The 22,610-nt window shown below is 41.3% G+C and overlaps 1 protein-coding gene across 1 annotated transcript in view; it reads right to left on the bottom strand.

Moving 5' to 3' along the window:
• The window catches only part of CPNE8 (copine 8), a 181,491-nt gene that overhangs the window by 98,955 nt on the left and 59,926 nt on the right, over nt 1-22,610 (bottom strand). The window contains exon 6 of the mRNA XM_084877878.1: nt 9,918-9,994. Coding sequence (XP_084734004.1) covers nt 9,918-9,994 — 77 coding nt within the window. The remainder of the gene's footprint in view (nt 1-9,917; nt 9,995-22,610) is intronic.

Raw genomic sequence — 22,610 nt, 5'->3', positions numbered from 1 at the left:
TAACTGCCTCCACTGCCAGCCAGGTTGCCCCCAACAGTCCCCCTGCTTGTCTGGTTACCCCAAACTGCCCCCCTGCCAGTCTGGTTGCCATTCACAGCCCCCCACCGGCATGGTCACCCCACACAGCCTGCTTGTTTGTTTGGTTGTCCCTCACTAAGCCCTCTACCAGCATGGTCGCCCCACACAGCCTGCTTGTTCAAGCGCTTGGTTGTCTCTCAGGCCAGCCCTAGGTAGCTGGGCAGTTGACATTCAAGGCTTACTTGAGCCTTGGGCTGGCCCTGGGCAGCTGGGGGGCAGAGAGTGTTGGGCACTGCCATCTTGTGGCTATGGGCACCACCATCTTTAAGGGTGTGGCAGTCAATTAGCATATTCCCTCCTTATTGGCTGTGGGTGCCAGCATTTTGTGAGGGTGTGATGGTCAATTAGCATATTCCCTCTTTATTAGATAGGATGAGTAATTCTTTCCAAAATTAAGTATAGGAAGAATAAAAAGCCTTTTGAGAGACTGGGTGCCTTATTTTTGCTTGATGTGGCTTGTTTTGCTTTTTTGTCGATTGTCACTGTTGATTTTTTTCCTAATTGTAAAATTTTTCTATAACTCATACTACTTCTTAATGCTACCACTCCCTTAGTTCATACATTTACACTTTTGCTTGGGTTACTGGAGTTTTCTTGTTCCTAACTGGTCTCAGGCTGGTACTCCTTTAATTTATCCTCTCCACGATGCCAGATTGATCTGGTCATTATAGCTAATCATGAAGCCTTCCATCTTCCAGTGGCTCTATACAGATCCTAGGTAATTTTAAACTTAATATTAGGACATAATCACCTTCATAAAACTCAGCCACTCTTGAGCCTCTAGTTTCATCTTTCCCACCACTTTTCATTCCCTGAATCCATAACAAATGTTTATTCCTCCCTGACTTCACCTGGAATAGTCAGCCTACCAACCACTCAAGGAATCTTTTCATCTCAGTGATTTCTACCCATACTTCAAATTTGCTTTTAACTTATGGAACACTTACTAAAATTAATCAAATATTATGTCACAGAATATTTACTAAAATATATCACATTTATTAGTTAAGAAATTTTGGTTAGACACTAATGACAAATGTCAATTTTTAAAACATTTTTAAAAACTCATTATTTAAAAAAAGAACTATTAGTAAAGAGAGAATACTTAGTACTGCACAATAATAAAAATAATACTTGAAGCACTCTATTACCTTCGTATTTTGTATGTAAAAAGGTTTATAAACAAAATGGCGTTAAACAAAAACCCAGGAGTGTGTTTTTTTAAAAAAAGCTAATACAACACCAACCCTATAATAGCAGAAAACTTCAATATTTCACTTTAAACAATGGATAGAACACTGGAAATAATATCAGTTAGAAAATGAAGGACTTGAACAACACTATAAACTAATTGAACCTAACAGACATATACAGCTCACTCAACCAACAACTCTTCTCAAGAACACATTCCTCCTGGGGAATGTTCCACAATACAAGTCAACAAATTTAAAAGTTTTATACAAAATATATTTCCCAATCACAGTAAAATAAAATTAGAAATAAATGGTGATAGAAAAAATAGAAAATGCACCAATATACAGAAATTAAACATACATTCTAAAGCAATGAATCAAAGAAAAAGTCACAAAAAATTTATTTTTAAACAAATGAAAATGAAAACGCAACATACCAAAACATACTGGCAGTGAAAGAAATGCCAAGAGGGAAGTTTATAGTTGCAAATTCCTATATTTTCAACTACAAATCAACAACCTAGGTTTATACCTCAAAGGACAAAATTTAAGAACAAACTAAATGTAAAGTCAGTAGAAGGAAGGAAATAATAAAGAGCAAAGCAGAGATAGAGAGAATAGAGAATAGAAAAACAGTACAAAAATCAATGAAACCAAGCTGTTTTTTTTAAAAGATCACCAAAATCTTCAAACCTTTAGGTAGACTAAGAAGAAAAAAAGGGTAACACTCAAATGCATAAAATCAAAAGTGAAAGAGGGGATATTACAATCAATGCCACAACTATACAAATATTATAAGAGATATTTACTATATGTAAAGAACCCCTACAACTCAATGGGAAAAATATCAAATAGGACTAAAAACCTTATCTCACTCCCGGCCCAATATTCTCTGCCCAGTAAATCAAACCAGAGAATAACAGTAGCAGTCTAATTTTCAGGGAAGTTAATAAAGAAGACTTTGAAGATCAAATATTCCCCCAAAGTTCACAGTATATTCACATACAAAGATTGTACAATAAAGACATGTACTGCATCATTGTAAATTTGTATGTTTCTCACCTTCAAGACTAACCATTCTCCTGTCCTTCCTCCTCCTCCTCTTCCTCCTCACACTGACTATTGATCTCTACAAGCATGAGGGCCATAGCACAGCCCTTGGAATAAGGCCACATTTGAGTCAGACCTTTAAGGCTCAGGCTCAAGTTGCCCTCAAGCCCTCTTCTTGTACTTTTAATGGCATATCTTCTGCCTTATTCCCAAGCTTCCTTTCTGTTTTTCTTTCCCCTCCCACTAATTCTCTCATTGAACTTCAGCACCCACAGGACTTTATTCAAGTCCGATATCAGAACTGGGATTCTGGGTCCATTAGACCGCTTCAAGCTGGTCTTCCAATTACCCCCTGTCTCCAAGGGCCTATCCCTGTCCTCCTCAACACCTATCAGGACACTTACTAATCCCTCTTGGATCCCTCTCTTTATTTCTACCCTCTACTAATCGCCAAGATCAAATGCTGCACAGCCAGCCTACAAAGAACAAACACCATCTGCTCCCTATGCCAAAACCTCTGCTCGTTCAGGTACTCTTGAAGTTCCAGCTCCTCCTCCCCAGAGCAAGAATCGTCTTTCTCATCACACCAGTCCCTGTCTCCTTGTCCCATGCTTTCTTCCAGAACCAGCCAGTCAAGCCTGGATCAGAGTCACAGGAACTGTTATTTGATGAATATAATAAATGCTTGCCTTCCAGAGTAGAAAATGGCAATCTTCCTTAAACTGGTACCGATCCTAGAGCATTCTGGAAGACTTTCGGAATCTACCACTGAGATCTCTAAAGATAGAAGAGGTATGACTGACAGCATCATGCAGAAAATTAGATACAATCTCACAGCATGAACAGACACACTGCCACTGCCGAGTGGGTATAATGCCAAATCATAACGGGACGATCTAAAGAGAAGAGCTGATGAGTCATAGGAAGACACAGTAAATGCTGCAGACAAATTAAGTAGCACAAGACTCATTTTGGGAAAGGGGAGGGGAAAAGACCAAAGTGTAGGATGGAATTAAGATGTGAGAAATGTGTTTGCTCAAAACTTGAATCCAAGGGAACAGACTTGGAAATTGTAAAAATCCTGAGCTGCTATTAAAAAGTAAATTAAAAATAGCTAAACATCAATTTCAAAATAGTTCACCTGAGTTTCTACAAGATATTAAAAAATAACTTTTATTGTCATAAAAACTGAGAAAAATATTTTAAAGTGACAACAATAACTGAAAAACAGAAAATAAAAAAGATGAGTTTAAATTATTTAATAGGGCATATGGTTATATACAAGACATTATTTTTTCTTTATAATAAACACAACTTAGTTCTCTAAGACTTGATTAATAATAAATAACTTAAAGCTTGACTACGCCGGCTTTGCCTCTTCAAATTTTCTAGTTATCATTTTAAGAAGTCTACTTCTGAAGAGATTATAACACAATTGCAATTAGGAAGATAGAAGAAATCATTCTGAATACCTTAACAGAACATAATTTAAATTGGGCCATTTAAAGGGGAAAAAACAAGGGAATATTATGAATAATTTAGAATACAAATGGGAAACTAATTGGAGAATAAATCTTTAATCTAAAAACAAATTAGTAAATAAGCACTAGATCACTTTGACGATTCTATTTTAAAAAAAACAACAGCACCCGGGACACAGAAAGACTTCAAGATGAGTCCATTTTGTTAACTGAGGGTAGATTTTCTGCCTCAGGAGGTGTCTGGTGCTGCCATTCGGAAGCCTATACTCATCCACAGGGAACAACTCCCTAACTCTTAACAAGACTGACGAAAGTCCGGCTGCAGCAGGAGCGTGTATGAACTCTATTTCTATCTCCAACCATGAGGAACTGACCACGAAAAACAGTAGGATGTTTAGTGGCAACCCTACAATGTTACCTTTCCATGGCTAAGTCCTGGCCAGGATAGGTTCACAAGGGAAGACACAAACAGGGGGAGGCAAAAGGGACTATGAAGTAGAGATGTAAGAGCTACATGTTAAATACATATCATTTCCTTAATAAGAACTTCATTATGTCTGTCGTGCTTTTATCGATTCCACTATTTTTATACATTATGTGGTAAATCACGTAGTCTTTAGAAACTGTGTTTGTCCTAATGTTTCTTATCAGAGAAGAAAACACTTCCCTGACCTTGTATTATTTCCAGTTTTCTCACTGGCTCTCTCCTTTCTTCCAAAGCTATTCCTACCTCTACTGAAATATTCCATATCTCCCACCCTGCCCATCTCTCCCCACCAGCTCCCATTAGATTGATTAAAAATATCAGGCACGGGGGGAAAGGCTGTCCCTGAGCAGGGGAAGCAGGGATGAAGATGGAATCTCCAAGCGTCCATGGTGTGGACCAGCTGCTCTGAAGAGCTACTCTGACGTTATGGAAAGAGAAAATGTCCATGCAAACAGCATTTCACTCTCTCCTCAGCCCAACTATGTGTTTAAAAATAAAATATATAAATACTTTTGATTGCTTTTCAGTAACATTGAAATAAGGGGATCAAAACCTATTTGAATAGAAATTATATCTTCTCTTAAAAGCACTGGAACTCGTAAGAACCTAAGCATGCTCAGTTTAGAGGACCTGGTTCTTCAATTCATATGTTCCCCTTCCTCTAGACACATGCTTCTCTTTAGCTAGAATCCTATCTAATAAAAGAGTAATATGCAAATTTACCATTACTCCAACACACAAGATGGCTTCCCCCTATGTGGTCAAAGCTGGCTGCCCCTATGTGGACACAAGATGGCCACCACAAGATGGCCAGCAGGTGAGGGCAGTTGGGAAAGACCAGGCCTGCAAGGGAGGGCAGTTGGGGGCGATCAAGCCTGCAGGGAAGGGCAGTTAAGGGTGACCAGGCTGGCAAAGGAGGGAAGTTGGGGGCGACTGGGCCTACAGGAAAGGGCAGTTGTGGGAGACCCAGCCTATAGGGGAGAGCAGTTGGGGGCAACCAGACCTTCAGGGGAGAGCAATCCCGGGGGGGGGGGGGGGGGGGAGACCAGGCCTGCAGGGGAGGGCAGTTAGGGGTGACCAGGCCTTCAGGGGAGGCAGGCAGGCAGGCGAGCAGTTGGGAGCTAGCAGTCCTGGATTGTGATCTGGGAGGATTGGGCCTAAACAGGGAGTCAGACATCCCTCAAGGGGTCCCAGATTAGCGAGGGTGCAGGCTGAGCTGATGGACAACCCCCCTCCCCCGTGCACAAATTTTGTGCACCGGGCGTCTAGTGTTTAATAAAAGCCAATATTTTCTCAAGCAAAAGGGTGAATGACAACAAAAAAACTCCCCTTCCCCCCAATCCACTGGATTGGAGTAATTGCTCAGATGAAAGCAGGTGACTATATTCCTCCACGCTTTAATTAATAAATCCAAGATATCCTTCCATTAGGAAGCTAATGGCATTAAATTTTACTGTCCTATTTTTGACTAATCTTCAATTTGAATTCCTTCTCTCACATTCTCTTTATCTCAAGCAGTTAATATAATTTCCTAAGACAGCAGGTCACCATTCTGCAATTCTTATAGTTTTGTTCTTTGCCTCTTTCTTTTGTAGCCAATCTCTTTCCCACTCTCAAGCCCTACTTTTTGTTACCCATTTAGTGCTAATCTTTGCCTAGCTATACTAGCTAAGAAAAATTTTAAAATATCCCACTGCTCAAATATTAAGCCCACCTTTAAACTCTTTCATCATGTCTATCTGCCTGAGAAGACCGCTCAATGAGGTCAACAGCTGAATAAGAGATTAGTTGCACATAGTTTTAAAAATTGAATTAATTAGGCCCTTTTCAATAAGATAGATATAATACCAATATTTTCCTAAATTACAAAATACCCTCAGATGGCATAAAGTATGCAGTTACAATACCACCATTTTTATCTGAACAGGGTTCTAAGGCTCTACCTCATTTATGTTACCCCATCCTCAGCAGGAGCTAGGGAAAATCTAAAGGACATCTCATCTCTTCTAATTATGTAATATGATCGTGACTCAAATGCCAGCAAATACTCCCTAGATTTGCATATTCTGCCAATCACTACTCTAGGCATCTAAGCATGAATTTGTTTTTCTTAGTCTTACCTAGTGGGAATTGTTGAATTAGCTGAACAAGGACCACATCTTGCACAATATGTGGGTGGAAAAAAACCTGTAGGTTATGATTATTACAATATCTTTATTTACTCCATGTTCACATACTCCCAATGTTAAACCCACTTTTACCAACTCTATATTTTGTTTACCATATGCTACAACCAATATAATATAAACTTTTCAACATGTTTCATGACTAATATAACAATGGTTTTCATGGGGGGGGGGGGGGGGAATGCTATGTAATTTAAGAGCTTTCTGAAATAAAGTTATGATTTCCTTTTATGGAGAAAAACTCAGATAAAAATTTATAATAAAGTTAATTTGAAAATATAAGTGAAAGCTCCATAAAAATCTCTGCTATCTTGCTCTGAAATAAAAATTATATTTTAACTGCTTTTGTTTTCTCTCGAAGAATGTTAAAAGGTAACTTTAAGTTATTGTGTATATTATTGATTTTTTTTCCAGAAAAATAAATAAAGGTAGATTTTGTGATCTTCCAGGAATTTCAATGGGCCTGAGTCACTGGACTAAAAAATGCAATAATTATATTCATTTAAAAATATTCATATGCATTTAATAAACTATTTATGTATAGTTGCTTTACAAATAACGTACTACTTATCTAGTAATGTGAACAAAATATATTTAAATCATAAGCTTAGTTACACTTGAAAAGAATGTTAAAAAGGTAGTTCACAGCCAAATGTTTCCAAACCATTATTTTATAGTAATTTTCTAAGAAAATCAAGTTAGCCGAAACCGGTTTGGTTCAGTGGATAGAGCATCGGCCTGCAGACTGAAGGGTCCCGGGTTCGATTCCGGTCAAGGGCATGTACCTTGGTTGCGGGCACATCCCCAGTAGGGGGTGTGCAAGAGGCAACTGATTGATGATTCTCTCTCATCAATGTTTCTGACTCTCTATCCCTCTCTGTTCCTCTCTGTGAAAAATCAATAAAATATATATTTTAAAAAAAATAAAATCAAGTTAAATAAAAAATGTTAGAATTCATAGACCTCTTATTATCTTAAGAAGTTCTTGCATAGCGCTGAACACATTCAGTATTGAATTTTATGCTGGGAATATAAAAATTATGCCTTGCCCATAGTGTTTGATGTCAAAGGTGAATAGATATGTGGAGTTTTGACATTTATTTTGTAAGGTTAAGATTCTTAAAAAGACTGGTGAAGATATAGATTCCAAAATTCCCCAAACCTTTAGACATTGCATTTACTTCTGCACATGCCTTAGTCTTCTTCCTAGATCTTTTGATTTTTTACAAACAGGTGCACCCAAATAATTGAGATTAGCAAGAGGAAAAGAAAGAGGACGGGTGGGGGAGAAAGAATAGGAAAAAAATGTTAGGAGTTTGTTTTCTGCATTTTTGGAACTGGAGAAAATAGGATTATACCATTCAACTAATAAAAATTAAAAAATGAAGCATGATTCCAGTAACTGAAGGTGAAGGTAGAAGATGTAACCCACAGCAGCCATCTTCTCTAACATTTAAACCAACCTCTTTCTTTCCAAACCAACCCTTTATATAATAAAGAGCTTATATGAAAATGGTCATCATGCCCTTGCACCCTCGTGCCCTTGTGCCAGGGACCAGGGGACCTAAGCTGCACCCCCTGCTCTGGTGCTGGGGCCAGGGGACCTGAGGCTGTGCCTTTCGCCCGGAAGGGCTTGATGGGGCGGGGCCGGCTGGGTCTGGGTGTCACACGATTTTGAGGCATGCGCAGGTGGGCAGGGACTTGACTCTGGGTTCCACGGCATGCCCCTGACTCTGATAGGAGGGAGATTTTCATATACATTTTACTAATTTTCTTTCATCAGTGACACTTCTATTATAGACAAAGGGCAAATAGCAATATTAAAATATTTTCTCTAATTAATTTTCTTTGAACGTGCATGAATTTCATGCACCGGGCCACTAGTTTTGCAATAAAAGTTATTCAAACCTCAATCACCAAAAATGCATTTATTAAACATATGGTATAAAAGGTGGTGCTGCCTAGAGTTCTGGCCCAGCGGAGTAAAATCTCTTTGAAAAAGTTGTCATTTCTCTCTTGAGGCCCTCTGCTGGGAAAACAGAATCAAGACTGCCTTTTCAATTGTTTCACTAGCATTATAGATGGAGGGCAGTACTGTATCATGCCTCTGTGAATATAAAATATATTGTACCTGCTTTTTGATATATAATAGTGACCATGCTTTATCAGAGCTGGTTTTAATGATGTTATTCTAGAATGTTTTCTTTCCAGATGATGATAAAGGAGCTAATAATAAAAATAAAAAAATGGCGCCAAGTATCACAACAATAACAGAACTTTGCTGTTTTCTGGGGCTTTTTATCTTTTTTTTTTTTTTTTTTTTTTTTTTTTTTTTTTTTTTTTAATGGAGTGTGCTGGATATTTCTATAATTTTGTTCAGATGACTGCAGAACTTGGAAAAGCTCTTGCTGCTAGAGGATGTGAGGGCGATCTGGCTGTGACATCTGTCACCCCATTGATCGCCAGGGTTGATTCGGCTGATCTGGCTGGCTAGGCGGGTGTCCCCCTCCTCCCTCACCGATCCATGTGCGTCCCTCCCGAAGCTGCGCGCTCGGTCGAAGAGGACGACTTTCCCCCAAGAGGAGAGGACCGGTCTTCGGTCAAGGGTATACGAGTAGCTGCGCTCCCCTGCTAGAACCTCCAAACAAGCTTTCAAGGAAAAGCTCTTGCTGCTAGAGATGCAAACCATACTACTATTGGTCTTTTTATATAAACAATATGTATTTTTTTAATTTTTGGAAGCTGTGATGTCAACTTTAAAAAATTATCCCATTTGTACTGTATTGGATTGGCATTGTACAGAAATTAACAGCCACACTGGTCTAGAAACATTCAACAAATTTTCCCATTGCATTAAATATGTAAGGTTTTAATCTACATGTGTTTGACTACTGAAACTAATAAAATACTCTCTAAATAAGAAAAAGTATGAGCCGAAACCGGTTTGGCTCAGTGGTAGAGCGTCGGCCTGAGGACTGAAAGGTCCCGGGTTCAATTCCGGTCAAGGGCATGTACATTGGTTGTGGGCACATCCCTGGTAGGGGGTGTGCAAGAAGCAGCTGGTCGATGTTTCTCTCTCATCGACGTTTCTAGCTCTCTATCTCTCTCCCTTCCTCTCTGTAAAAAATCAATAAAAATATATTAAAAAAGAAAAAAAAAGAAAAAGTATGAAATCTAAGACAACAGGACAACCAAAAGGAAAACAACATATTTCCTTGTTTAAATGTGCTCATTTCATTTTGTGAACATTTTATAGCATGGTATAGGACAGCTGAAATATAAATTATCCTTATAAACATGTCACAGTTATTTTTTTGAAGTAAAACTTAAATGAGATTTTAAAACCCTCTTTTTTTGTTTACAAGCATGTATTTAACAATTCCAAGTTGCAAAAATAAAAATGAGAGTTAATATGTCATTGTCTGAATTTAAAAATACTCACACTATTGGCTTTTCCAGGCGACTTCCCTGCGAGCCAACAATCTCCCCCAAAGTACAGAACACTTGTCCCAGAAAGTCCTAAAATACATAAAAGAATAAAGTTTATGAGTTCCCAGACTGTCTTTACACTCTATATTTTGTACATTACACTTGCATTGTCTTCATTACTAAAATGCCGGCTTCTCTAACTAGCTTCTAATGTTTAAATAAAATAAGCTAAATATGCATTATTTTGAGCAATGTGACTCTCCCCTAAGTTTATACAGCATTTTGTCCGTTTAGTCCAGAACAGGCTTGTTATTGTGTGTTGAAATGTTGCGTTTATTTTCTTTTTTACATTAAAATTGAAATGGAAAAAAAAAAAAAAGTTCCAGGATTTGAAGTCACACTTGACTTGTCTTTGGATGTCTCTGAATCTGCTCTGGGAAAGCACAGAGTAGTGGCAGCTAACAATACCGGCGCCATCTGCAGAGCGGTCAAGTGGTGTCCTGGCTACAACCGGGTTCCAGAGCCACACTGCCATCTGTCTTCCAGTACCACTTCCACCACCGTGACTGCATGTTACTTCTCACCAGTGTCCTCATCTCTAACATGTATTAGCCCCCCTCACAAACTTGTTTTGAGGGTTCAATGAGTTATTGGGTGAGTTGATGTTAGTATATATTTAAGTGCCTGAAAGTGAGTTAAGTACAAAACACTATAGAGTTCACTAGATGATTTTAATTTTCAAAATGCAAGATCTGTTATTAGCAAAGTGAACAAAATATATTTAAATCATAAGCTTAGTTACACTTGAAAAGAATGTTAAAAAGGTAGTTCAGAGCCAAATGTTTCCAAAACCAGTATTTTATAGTAATTTTCTAAAAAAAATCAAGTTAGTAAAAGAAGTTAGAATTCATAGACCTCTTATTATCTTAAGAAGTTTTTGCATAGCACTGAACACATAATAATTCATTTCAGCCCTAATCGGTTTGGCTCAGTGGATAGAGCGTCAGCCTGTGTACTCAAGGGTACCAGGTTCTATTCGGTCAAGGGCATGTACCTTGTTTGCCGGCACATCCCCAGTAGGGGGGTGTGCAGGAGGCAGCTGATTGATGTTTCTCTCTCTTCAATGTTTCTAACTCTCCCTCTCCCTTCCTCTCTGTAAAAAAAATCAATAAGATATATTTTAAAAAAATACTTCTTTTCACATAAAAAGAAACTAATTATCTAGAAGGCTGATTTATCCATGTTTTAAGCAGTCTCTAAGTAGCAAAGTCAGAGCTAACTCATATTCTACATTGATATGCTGCCTAAGAATTTAAATATCAAAATGCAATGCAACGTCACATGCCAACAAAATAAGGGCTCCAACATCATCCAGATATTAGGGGCAAGAAATATGGAGATGGTGCCCTAACTGGTTTGGCTCAGTGGATAGAGCATCAGCCTGCGGACTCAAGGGTCCCAGATTTGATTCCGGTCAAGGGCATGTACCTTGGTTGCGGGCACATCCCCAGTGGGGAGTGTGCAGGAAGCAGCTGATGGATGTTTCTAACTCTCTATCCCTCTCCCTTCCTCTCTATAAAAAAATCAATAAAATATATATATATATTTTAAAAGTTATATGGAGATGGTTTAGTCAGAGCCACTTTCTAGTTTAGCCTGTATATAATTGCAATCTGCCCTAAAGGAAAAAGTGGAGGCTCTCCCTACATTTGTGCAGTGAATGGGTCCAAACAAGGCCCTAGAAAAAGAGGGAAAAAGCTGTTGTTTTAGGTTCTACAGAATAAAAATTTTAAATGCCAAACAAGCCACAAAAGTAAAAACCATGTAAATAAAAGTATGGAAGTGAAGGAAGGGTGCTCTAAGACCCACGAGAGGAAAAAAGACCACTGTAGACTGCGATAGTCAGGAGGCCATTTTCCCAAAGGAAGTCAGACTTGAGAGCCAGATAGGAACAAGATCAGGGAGAGAGGAAAGCTGGACACTCCAGTCCTAGAGAACAGATCAGAGTTACAGGCACATCCACAATGAGGAAAGACTGGGTCCAAATTAAAAGGCAGAAATGAAGATGAAGAGTAAGGGCCCTGTGGCCAAGCAAGGTGGGGGTGGGGGGGGGGGAAGTTTGCCTTAGGAAAACCAGAAGCATTCTGAAGATCATTTAGGTACCAGCTTGCAGAATGGACTGAGGAGGGAGGAAAACTCAGGAAGCCAGGTCAATCAGAAGGCGCCAGTAGTTAATAAGAAGCAAAGTGTTAAGGACCAAACTGAAGTTGTAGAAAATAGTAGGGAACAGTGCACAGAAAAGTGACAGGGTTTGGTGTAGAGTGTACCTGCACATTGTGGGGCGGGGTACAGTGAGGAGAGGGAGAGACAGAAGGTAATCTGCACCTGGAACTTGATGGCTGACGGAATGACAAGACCTTCATAAAGTTGCAAATCATCTAAAATTTTGCTTTCAAATAGGTAAAAAGTAGTTAAGGTAAAGCAGTCACATATTTAAATTAAATATTCTAAGTAATCATATTACTTTTCCATTTTCAAAACAGACTTCAAAAATATGTTTCTGGGTTTTTTAAGCAAACCTAAATTTTTCTAAGGCTCACTGCACATAGTTAGGGCTAAATACTAAAGATGTGGAATCTATCATTGCTCTTCTGAGTGAGCAACAAAAATCACAGATGAGGGATTCCAGAATTCTTTTCCAGAGATACTGATATTGATGGGAAGCGGCACATGCTACATATTAAAGGGATCTGGCCAATGGACTAACATGTCTGAGTAAAAGTTATTCTGTGCCATAGTTATCAAAGAAAACAAAATAGAAATCTTGAGCATATTATCAATATCAGGGGAGACACATACTACTAACAAACAATGAACAGAGAAATATACCATTGCTGGACACAAGAAGGAAATTAAAATAATAACATGAATAAAATGTGCCACAAAAAAGATATGGTATACACCTACATGCATTATCTCCACAATTATTGCACACTTGGTCCCTAAATATTTATGGCATTTCTGTAGTTGTTGTATACCTGTCGCTGCTAGTGTATTCCCTATCAAGAAACATATTTACTACTCAAAATGCAAAGATCAGAATATAATATTTGTCAACACTGAACCCATTCTTTGGTCATCTCAATGGCTCACATTTCCTATGCAATATTAGTAATATAGTCAGTATCCTATAATAGATATTCTTAGTCTGTAGTTAGATAAATATAAAAATAAAATCTAGGTATGTAACATAAACTGCTTTATTAGTTTTTTTACAGTTTATGAGTCGTCATGCTAAAGTCATATTAGTATTTCCAGGAATAAATCTAGGTGCCTTTCCCCAGCTCACACCCATAGACCAAATGTAGTCAAGGGTGGCTGTCAGTTGAGAAATATTTCAATGTATTCAATGCCATTAACTCTTGTGCTTTTCCCAAACTGACCATGTGATCAATAAATGTTTGTTAATTTGCACTTTATAATCTAAATAATACACAGATAGAACTTAGTTTTGAAATTAGCTTAAATGTACATAAACCATATTGTTATTACATATAGGATGCATTCTGTCACTCTGTAAAAAGTATCCAAATGTAACCCTGAATCCAATATGCTGGTTAAACTGAAAGACATGGCTATGAGAAGTGGAGGAGACAAGAGGCCTAGAGCACAACAATGCAAAGCATGATAACAATAATATGAGTTTTGCATGCATAGGTAGTTAGAAATGTTAGCAAATCAGAGGGATTGTTTGGATTACTCTAATACCAATATAATCTAGTTTTATTATTAACACTAGAGGCCCATTCATGCATAGGGGGCAGAAGGTATCCCTCAGCCCAGCCTGCACCCTCTCCAATCTGAGACCCCTTGATGGATGTCCAACCCACAGGGATTGGGCCTAAACTGGTGGTTGGACATCCCTCTCACAATCCAGGACTGCTGGCTCCCGACAACCGCTTGCCTGCCTCTGCCTGATTGGCCCTAACCGCTTCTGCCTGCCAGCCTGATCACCCCCTAACCACTCCACTGCCAGCCTGATCGACACCTAACAGCTCTCTGGTCAGCCCGATTGCCCCTAACTGCCCTTCCCTGGTGACCTGGTAACCCCTAACTGCCCTCCCCTACCAGTCTAGTTGCCCTAACTGTCCTCCCCTGCAGGCCTGGCCACCCCCAACTGCCCTTCTCTCCTGGTCTGGTTACCCCTAAATGCCCTCCCTGCTGGCCTGGTCACCTCTAATTGCCCTCCCCTACAATCCTGATACACCCAACTGCCCTCCTCTGCAGGCTTGGTCCCCCTCAAACTACCCTCTCCTGCAGGCCTGGTCCCCCCAAACTGCCCTCTTCTGCAGGCCTGGTCCTCCACAATTGCTCTCCCCTGCAGGCCTGGGTCCCCCCAAACTAATGAGCATATTGCAGCTTTCTCCAATCCATCTGCAGGCTGGTGTTGTTTGTTGGTCTCTTTGCTCACTTACTAGTTAGCAGTTTAAATGACTCTTATATGTTCTTTTAAAAAAGATCTTTTACATACATTTATTTTTTCACATAGCAAAGAAGTATAGCACTCTTTATCAGTGAGAACTGTGAGGCTCTATACTGTATTACCTGTGTTTATATTCTGGCTGACCATTTACTAATGTCTCTATGCCTCAGTATCCTACTCTATAAAATAGACATAATAAATAATACCTACTTATTATATTGTTGGGAGGACTAAATAAGATAATATATGCAAAGCACTTAGAACAGAGGCTTAAAACTTGCTTAGTGTCTAAGAAATATATTCCTCCCTTCTACTCCCTATTTCCTGGAGTTAAAAGAATATTATTATATACTCAAAATGCATCACTTACTATTAGATGCCAGTACTGGAGATAAACTACAACTGTCTGAATAAAATGATATACTTCTTTTCTAAAACTACTTTACACCCATGGTCAAAACAAATGTTTATTTTGAGTGAGTGTCAATATAAAACCTGGCCTGGGCGGCATGGCTCAGTGGTTGAGCATCAACCAAGAGGTCATGGTTCAATTCCCAACCAGGGCACATCCATGGGTTGCTGCCAGATCCCCCATTGCAGGAGGCAGCCGATCAATGACTTTTTCTTTCATCATTGATGTTTTTATATTTCTCTCCCTCTCCCTTCCTCTCTGAAATTAATAAAAATATAAATAAATAAATATTAAAATCTGAATGTGTCTTATACACCAACTTTATCTTATATGTTAACTAGTATCTTTCTATATAAAACCTAAATGACAGGAATGACCAGTTGCTATGACATGTACTGACCACCAGGAGCCAGACGCTCAATGTAGGAACTGCCCCCTGGTGGTCAGTGCACTCCGACAGCCAACCTCCCCCAGCTGGCCAACTTCCCGCCTTCCCTCCTCCAGCCCGGGGCTGGGACAGGGAACCAGAGGTGGGTGGCAGCAGAGGCGGTCTTTTTCCCAGGGGGGCCAAGGGCTGGCTCCCTTCTCAGGCTGGTGGCCAATCAATCTCTTTCAACCTCTCCTCTCCTCTCCTCCCTCCCCCCCCCCCCCCCCCCCGCGACTGGCAGGCTCACATGGGCCTGCCACCTATCCAATGTGGTGACAGCATGGCAGTGAAGGAAGGAGGAAAGGGGCAAGAGAGGAAACAGCGTGGTGGCGGGGCACCAATGATGGCAGAGTCAGCATCAGGCATCCGTTCCTCTGTGCCTGGCACAGTGACAGTCAACTCCTCTCTGGCCCAGCCCTGACTGGCCAGGCCCCAATCAGCCGATTGCTGGTCAGGCCTATGGACCCCACCAGGAGTTAATCAATTTCTTTATTAGAGTCATGATTTGCTTCCATTAATTCCTTCTGCCTTGTGTTCATTATACTGATTCTAAACACAGTCATACTATACCAGTAAGAGCAAGAGAGGATATGTTCTACAAAATGTCTTTACAATATTTTAAACAAGTAAGAAAAAAAATATTGTTGAGGAAAGTTTGCACTGCCTTTTAAATTTTATTGTTGACATTATCTACTACTATTTTATTTCTTGCACTCCTTGCTAATATTGCTGACTTACTTTGTATTTAATTAATTCATACTAATCAGATCAACTATAAAAGATAAAGATGTGACTTTGTTATATTATGGCAACAATTTATAATAATCAAAAAAGATGATTCTTTACTTTAATAATAACTCCTGCCATCTTAAATGGTTGTTAGCACATGTATATATTGTCTGGGGAATAATACAACCTTAATATGAAATAATTGGATTCAATATTTTAGTAGAAAAAACATGTCACATTTTGCCGTTACTATAAGGCCCTATCTCTGTCTCAAAGTCTAAGAGAGATCTACAAGACCCTACTGAAAATGCAAATGGAAACAAAATCCTCTAATAGAATATCAGTTATCAATTCTTTAGCTTGAATACAACTTATAAGGCTAGCTCTTATCATCTAATAAAGACCAAACAGCATGCTACATAGAAAAAGAAAGTTACTATTGAAAAGTCATCAGAGGATACGAGGCAGTCAGACAATGCTCTCAGTAACAATTTAATAGAAATCTGAACAATGTGAGGGAGAGAACCAGGTGAATATTGGGGATAAAAGCATTCAAGGTAGGAGAAAAAGCAAGAACAAATGCCCAGAGATAAGAATATACTTGGGGTGTTCAAGGAAATGCAGGAGAGACAGTGGGTCTAGTGGAGAATGAGCAAAAAAGAGAATGAAAGGAGAGGAGGGAAGTGAGCGCCCATGATAGACCATGAATTCCATTGTAGGTTTAGAGGAAAGCAATTGGAGAGTTTGAACTGGAAAGTGACATTCCTCCCCCGCCTTTTAAGATGATAATTTTGTAATCTTCCACCAAAGTTCTAAGTGCTGACATTCCCCCAAGACTTTATCCTCCCCTCTTCTCCATTTATAATTTTATTCGATAACTTTATTGAGTTCAATTTTATAGGCTGATGGGTCCCAAGTCTATATCTCTAGTCCCCAGACATGGCCTCATCAGTATCTTCAGTTGGATTCTATTGGAATCTCAAACAATATAAATCTGCCCTAACCACTGATTTCACTATGCTCACTTCCATCATCTTAATCACTTCCTTCCCAATGGACCACACTGCAAAAAAAAAAAAAAAACACAAAACTGTAACACCATTTATCCAGATGCTCTCACCATTAATCTAGTAGTCGTTCTTATGAGAGGGCAGGGCGGGGTGAGGCTAACTCCTGACTCCATTTTGTACTGTGGGGCAGGGTGGAGCAGGGCAGAGCTATCCTCCATTTTGTAACTGGACCCTAGCCATCACCCAACTAATCAGGGTCAACCAAAGCAGTGACATCACCACCCCTATAAAACCCCTTGACCTGTTGAAGTTCGGCCTTTCTCTCTCTTCCTCCACACTGTCCTCATTGGTGGGACAGAGCCCATGCTAGCATGAAATTCAGGCTTTCTGCAATTGCATCAGACTCAGCTCCCTGGTGGTCCTTGGGGATCACGAAATCTGGGTGTAACACTTACTTCTCTTATCTCTACACATGCTACCCTGTTTCCCTGAAAATAAAACAGTGTCTTATATTAATTTTTTCTCCCAAAGTTGCGCTAGGTCTTATTTTCAGGGGATGTCTTATCTTTCCATGCACTAGGTCTTATTTTTGGAGGATGTCTTATTTTCGGGGAAACACGGTATCTAATTCATCAGAAAACACAACAAAATAGAGAGAAGGATCCAAGATGGCTGCTCGGGTAGACATCTAACCGCAGCAGCACACAACAATTTCAATGGAATACAACTAAAATGTAGAGTGGACATTGCCCAGAGCTACAGGTAGTCGACTGACTGAAAATTCTACAAGAAGGAAAGAGAAAACCAGAAGGAAAATCAGAGGAGTTGAAAAAAAGCCTAAGGTACGGAGACATGCTGCGCGCCCGCACACACGCACAGAGAGGATGCAGCCAGAGAGGAGGAGAGGGCTGGGTGCTGCCTGGCATTACCTAGCAGGAAAGAAATAAAACCCCCAGCCTGGGCTGAATCCCCGAACCAGCAGCGCTGAGCCCCAGTTATGGGCCAGACCCTGCGGTCCCAGGCTCCGGCAGGGGGAGACGGGGCTGTGAGGTGGAATCCCAGGGGAGCAGCGAAAAGCAGGGCCCCTGGAGTCATGCGCACATTTCGCACAGAGGACTGAATGTTGACTCTGATGCTGGATTACCCTAGCGGGAAGAAACAAAGCCTCCGGCAGTGCTGAGCCCCACTCCCGACCGCCCCGACCCCAGTTCCGGGCCAATCCCTGGGGACCCAAGCTCAAGCAGAGGGAAACGGGGCTGTGAGGTGGAGTCCTGGGAGAGCTGCGAAAGGCCGAGCCCCTGGAGTCACGCACATTGCTTGCAAGGGAAGGAATGTTGACTCTGATGCGGGATTGCCCTGGAGGGAAGGAAACAGGAGCCCCGGCCGTGTTGGGCCTCAGTTTCGACTGCTCTGAACCCCAGTCCTAGGCCAGATTCTGGGGACCCAGGCTCAGGCAGGGGGAGACGGGGCTGTGAGGAGGACTCCCAGGGGAGCGGCGAAAAGCGGAGCCCCCAGAGTCGCACACCCTGAACGCAGACGTGCACAATGCATGCAGAGGACAGAATGTTGACTCTGATGCTGTATTGCCCTGGCGGGAAGAAACAAAATCTCCGGCGGTGCTGAGCCCCACTCCCGACTGCCCTGAACTCCAGTTCTAGGCCAATCCCTGGGGACCCAGGCGCAAGCAGAGGGAGACGGGGCTGTGAGGTGGAATCCTGGGGGAGCAGCGAAAAGCAGAGCCCCCAGAGTCGCGCACATTGCGCGCAGAAGACAGTCTGTTGACTCTGATGCTAGACTCCCCTAACGGGAAGGAGAAAAAAAAGCTCCAGACTGGAGGATCTTGATGAAGAGCAGGAGCCCCTGCCGGACACCGGCCAACCGGGCACCAGCAAGGAGCCAGGCGACAGGGCCCCCGGGGGGGGGGGGGGGAGGTGCCCCTGAGCCTTCGACCACTGAGCGCAGGCAACGGAGCCGAGGCCAGGGGCTGCTTCCTGGGCAGCGCTGACCCCGACAACAGGCTGAAGCAGCGCAGGAGCCCGCAGAGAACAAAGGGGTGCCACAGGCCAACCTGCTGAGCTCCCAGGACAAGGAGGAAGAAACCAAAGAAGTTCTCAATGTGAAGAAATCAAGTGAGAGCAAAAGATAGTAAAATTACTTAAGAAAGAATACAAAGAAGATCTTGAAAAATCAAAGACTAAGTCAGAACTCAACTCACCAGCCAACATTGCAACATTAATGCGTTTAAAAAAAAAAAAAGGACAGAATGTTGGAACAGCGGCGGCCAAGCCTAGAGTGGCCAGGCACAAGGCAGTGGCAGCCGGGCCCGGAGCAGCAACGGCCAGGCCCCAGAGCAGCAACGGCCAGCACTGGAGCAGCCAGACTGGGGGCAGTGGCAGCCAGGCCTGAGGCAGAGGCGGCCAAGCCCAGGGTGGCCAGTCCAGGAATACCCAGACCCAGAGTGGCCGGGCCCGGAGAAGCCGGGCCCAGAGCATCCGGGTTGGGAGCAGCCAGGCCCAGAACTGCAGTAGCCAAGCCCGGAGTATCCAGGCCGGGAGCAGCCAGGTTCGGAGCGGCCGGGCCCGGGGCAGCCGGGCCCAGAGCAGCCGGGTCGGGTGCGGCCAGGCCCGGAGCAGCAGCAGCCAAGTCCAGAGCAACTAGGTCAGGAGCGGCAGTTCGTTGTGGAATGAACCAGAGCAACAGAGGCCAGGCCCGGAGCAGCCAGGCCCAGAACAGCTCGCTCCTCGCCTGCCCCTGCCCCACGGCTGCCTCTCAGACATGGCTGGAAACTTTTGCGGGAACTTGAGGGTCTGCTGAATCAAGTGATGAAGGCTTAGATCTGGATGTGTTGAGTTAGTATAGCGCTGGGGTGTTGATCTGTGAGTGCCTTGGGTGGGGCCTGGATGAGGCTGGTGGACCTATTTGGAAATGTCTTTTGTGTGAAGCGTGTCATTGGGCATGTGGAAGTATTATTGATATGAGAAAATGCTAAGTAACTGATTTACTATCTGAAAAGGGATTTACTATCGGGGAAAGGGAGGGAGGAAGAGACTGAACATAAACTGTGCACCTATGGATGAGGACAATGGGGGATGGGGAGGGGGCGGAGGGTGGGGTGGGAACCTGGTGGAGGGGGGAAGAAATGAGGAACCTTTGTAATAATATGAACAATAAAGATTGATTTAAAAAAAAAAAAAAGAAAACACAACAAAATATATTCCAAACCTGATCCTTTCTTACCACAAAATATATTCCAAATCAGATCCTTTCTTACCACATGTGCACCTACCCATTCTGCATCAGTCTCTGTTGGTTCCCAATTATGGGAGTTCCCTGGGTGAAATTGTACACTGCCTCCTAACACAAAAGACAAGGAGAGACCCAAGAAAGAGGCAGACCACTCCAGCTTGGTAGTGACAGTTTTAATAAGCCAGTGAATTTACACACCAGACTTGTCTTGGGGAGCAGAAAAACAAGTTGATTGCTACCTCTACCCTCCAAAATTTCAAGTTTATATAGAGGCTTTAATGGGGTTCAGTCATGTATTCTGTCTAAACTAGGGGTGTCGAACTCAATCAGAGAAGGGGCCAAAATCTAAAATCCAGCCTAAATCGCGGACCGAATAGTTTACTGAACAGACATAAACTGACAATGTCATAAACTGACAGCGGAGTGCAGTGATGACAGCGCGGTGCGGGCCACATTGCAAGGCCTGGCGGGCTGGATTTGGCCCACGGGCCTTGTGTTTGACACATGTGGTCTAAACAGTTTAACAACACATTACTCTCTCAAGAATGTGTTCTTGAAACGGCTCCAGCTATGGGTAAACGAACATTTTAAGGGCAGGGGGGGGTGGGAGGAGCCTCTGACTCCATTCTCCACTTCACCTTCCAGTCATGATTTAAATGTATACATTAGATGACATCCTCCTTCAGTGAAATCCATGAAAAGAACAACCACCACCAAACTTGCTTTTTAACCATGGCCTACACATTTCCACATCATCGGAATCCTGTGTACCTTTCCAAACTCTTTGATTAGATTCTCTTCATCATTCACAATACTCCAAGATGGTAGCTATCTTTCAGTCACACCAATATTCCAAACTTTTTCCTGAATCAAGGTCTTCGCACTCCTGTTCCTTGTGCCTGGAATGCTTTTCCCCTCGATTTTCAGGAGTTTCCTCCTTCTCTTTAAAATGTGAGAACTGGTACAGAATCCTTGCTGCCTGGTTGAGAGAAACCTAAGCATCTAGTTAATGGGTTTCATCAGTCACTTTCTCTCAGTATCACTATCTTATTAATATAAATGCTATGAAAAGGAAATTATATTAACCATCAATTTACATTTATTTTTATTGAATAAATCTGCCCACTCCACCTATCCAGTTCCAAAAATGTAAGCTATTTTAGAACATGGACATGTTTGTCTTATTGATTGCTATATTCCTCAACCCTAGAATGCTGTCTAGAATATATGGGTTGTCTGCCTGATAGTATGATTATACATTGGAATTCAGTGCAGTGATTTATGATTTAAGTGTTACTTTATTCTAATGAAAGAATCTTGCTCCACTTATAAATCTCTTCCTATGAGAAAATGCAGTTCATGACCCAAGCAATTAACTTTCAAATAAAATTTTCAAATATAACCAATCTACATGTGAAGGTTTGTATAGATAACAAAATATAGTAAAGAGCATACCCACCTCAACTGAAGGTTGTTGTTGTGTGGCCAAAATAATCCAGTGAGCCATAAACACATTTAAAACAAAAATTTTAGTGGGTACCTTCAGAGGTCAACCAAAAAGATACATAGATTTTGGATTGCCTCATGGGTCTGAAAATTTAGTGCACTGTCATCTAATTCAGAACACCAAGCAGAATCTTAGATACACCAATTATGGGCCTGTTATTAAACTTTTCATTAATAATTTGGCTGATGCAATTATGCAAATGAAAGTATGCCATGTAGTTCTGCTAATGACATTAAGATGAGTGGGTTCAACAGCAACTTAGAGAACAAAGCTGCTGAACAAAATGTCAGATTTTATTCACAGTATATAACACTTGGTGGGAGGGGGATACTATTTTAGTGAATAATTTCCTCAGAGAATCTTAAAATGGATAAATCCTCTAAAGGAATATGTCCCTGATTTTACAAGTCAGCCTGGATCATAATGTTTCTCTACTAAAAACTTCTGCATTATCAATAGTATTAATTACATTTATACTGATCCTTTATCAACTTACCAAGTGTTCATTTACAATGTCAGAAATCTGAAGTACAGCTCTATATTTCTATTTTCCCTAGTAGTACCCCAAATTTCAGAATTTGACCCAAGATCTTTAAGTTCTAGAAACCAAATAAATCATTCTGAAATGGGTTTCTTTCAAATTATCAGAAATGAGAAAGAAAAAGAAAACTATTGTATTATTGTTAAGGAGTCTCTCTTGCTATCAAATTCCTTTTGTAAAAGCTAAGTGCCTGTACTCCACATGCAGGCCCAGGCAGTTAGGAGTATTTCCTAAAAGGTTTCACTTTTTATTTCACTTTGCAAAATTGGCCAGTAGACAGCCACACTTTTAAAGAACTGTATTCTCAGGAAATAGACTTAGCTTGTTTATTGGTTCCTCTGATCTTCCAAA

Source organism: Pipistrellus hanaki (assembly GCF_964339955.1).
Source record: "Pipistrellus hanaki genome assembly, chromosome: 3".
In the NCBI taxonomy this organism is placed as follows: domain Eukaryota; kingdom Metazoa; phylum Chordata; class Mammalia; order Chiroptera; family Vespertilionidae; genus Pipistrellus; species Pipistrellus hanaki.
This window is presented reverse-complemented; position numbering and strand designations above follow the sequence as displayed.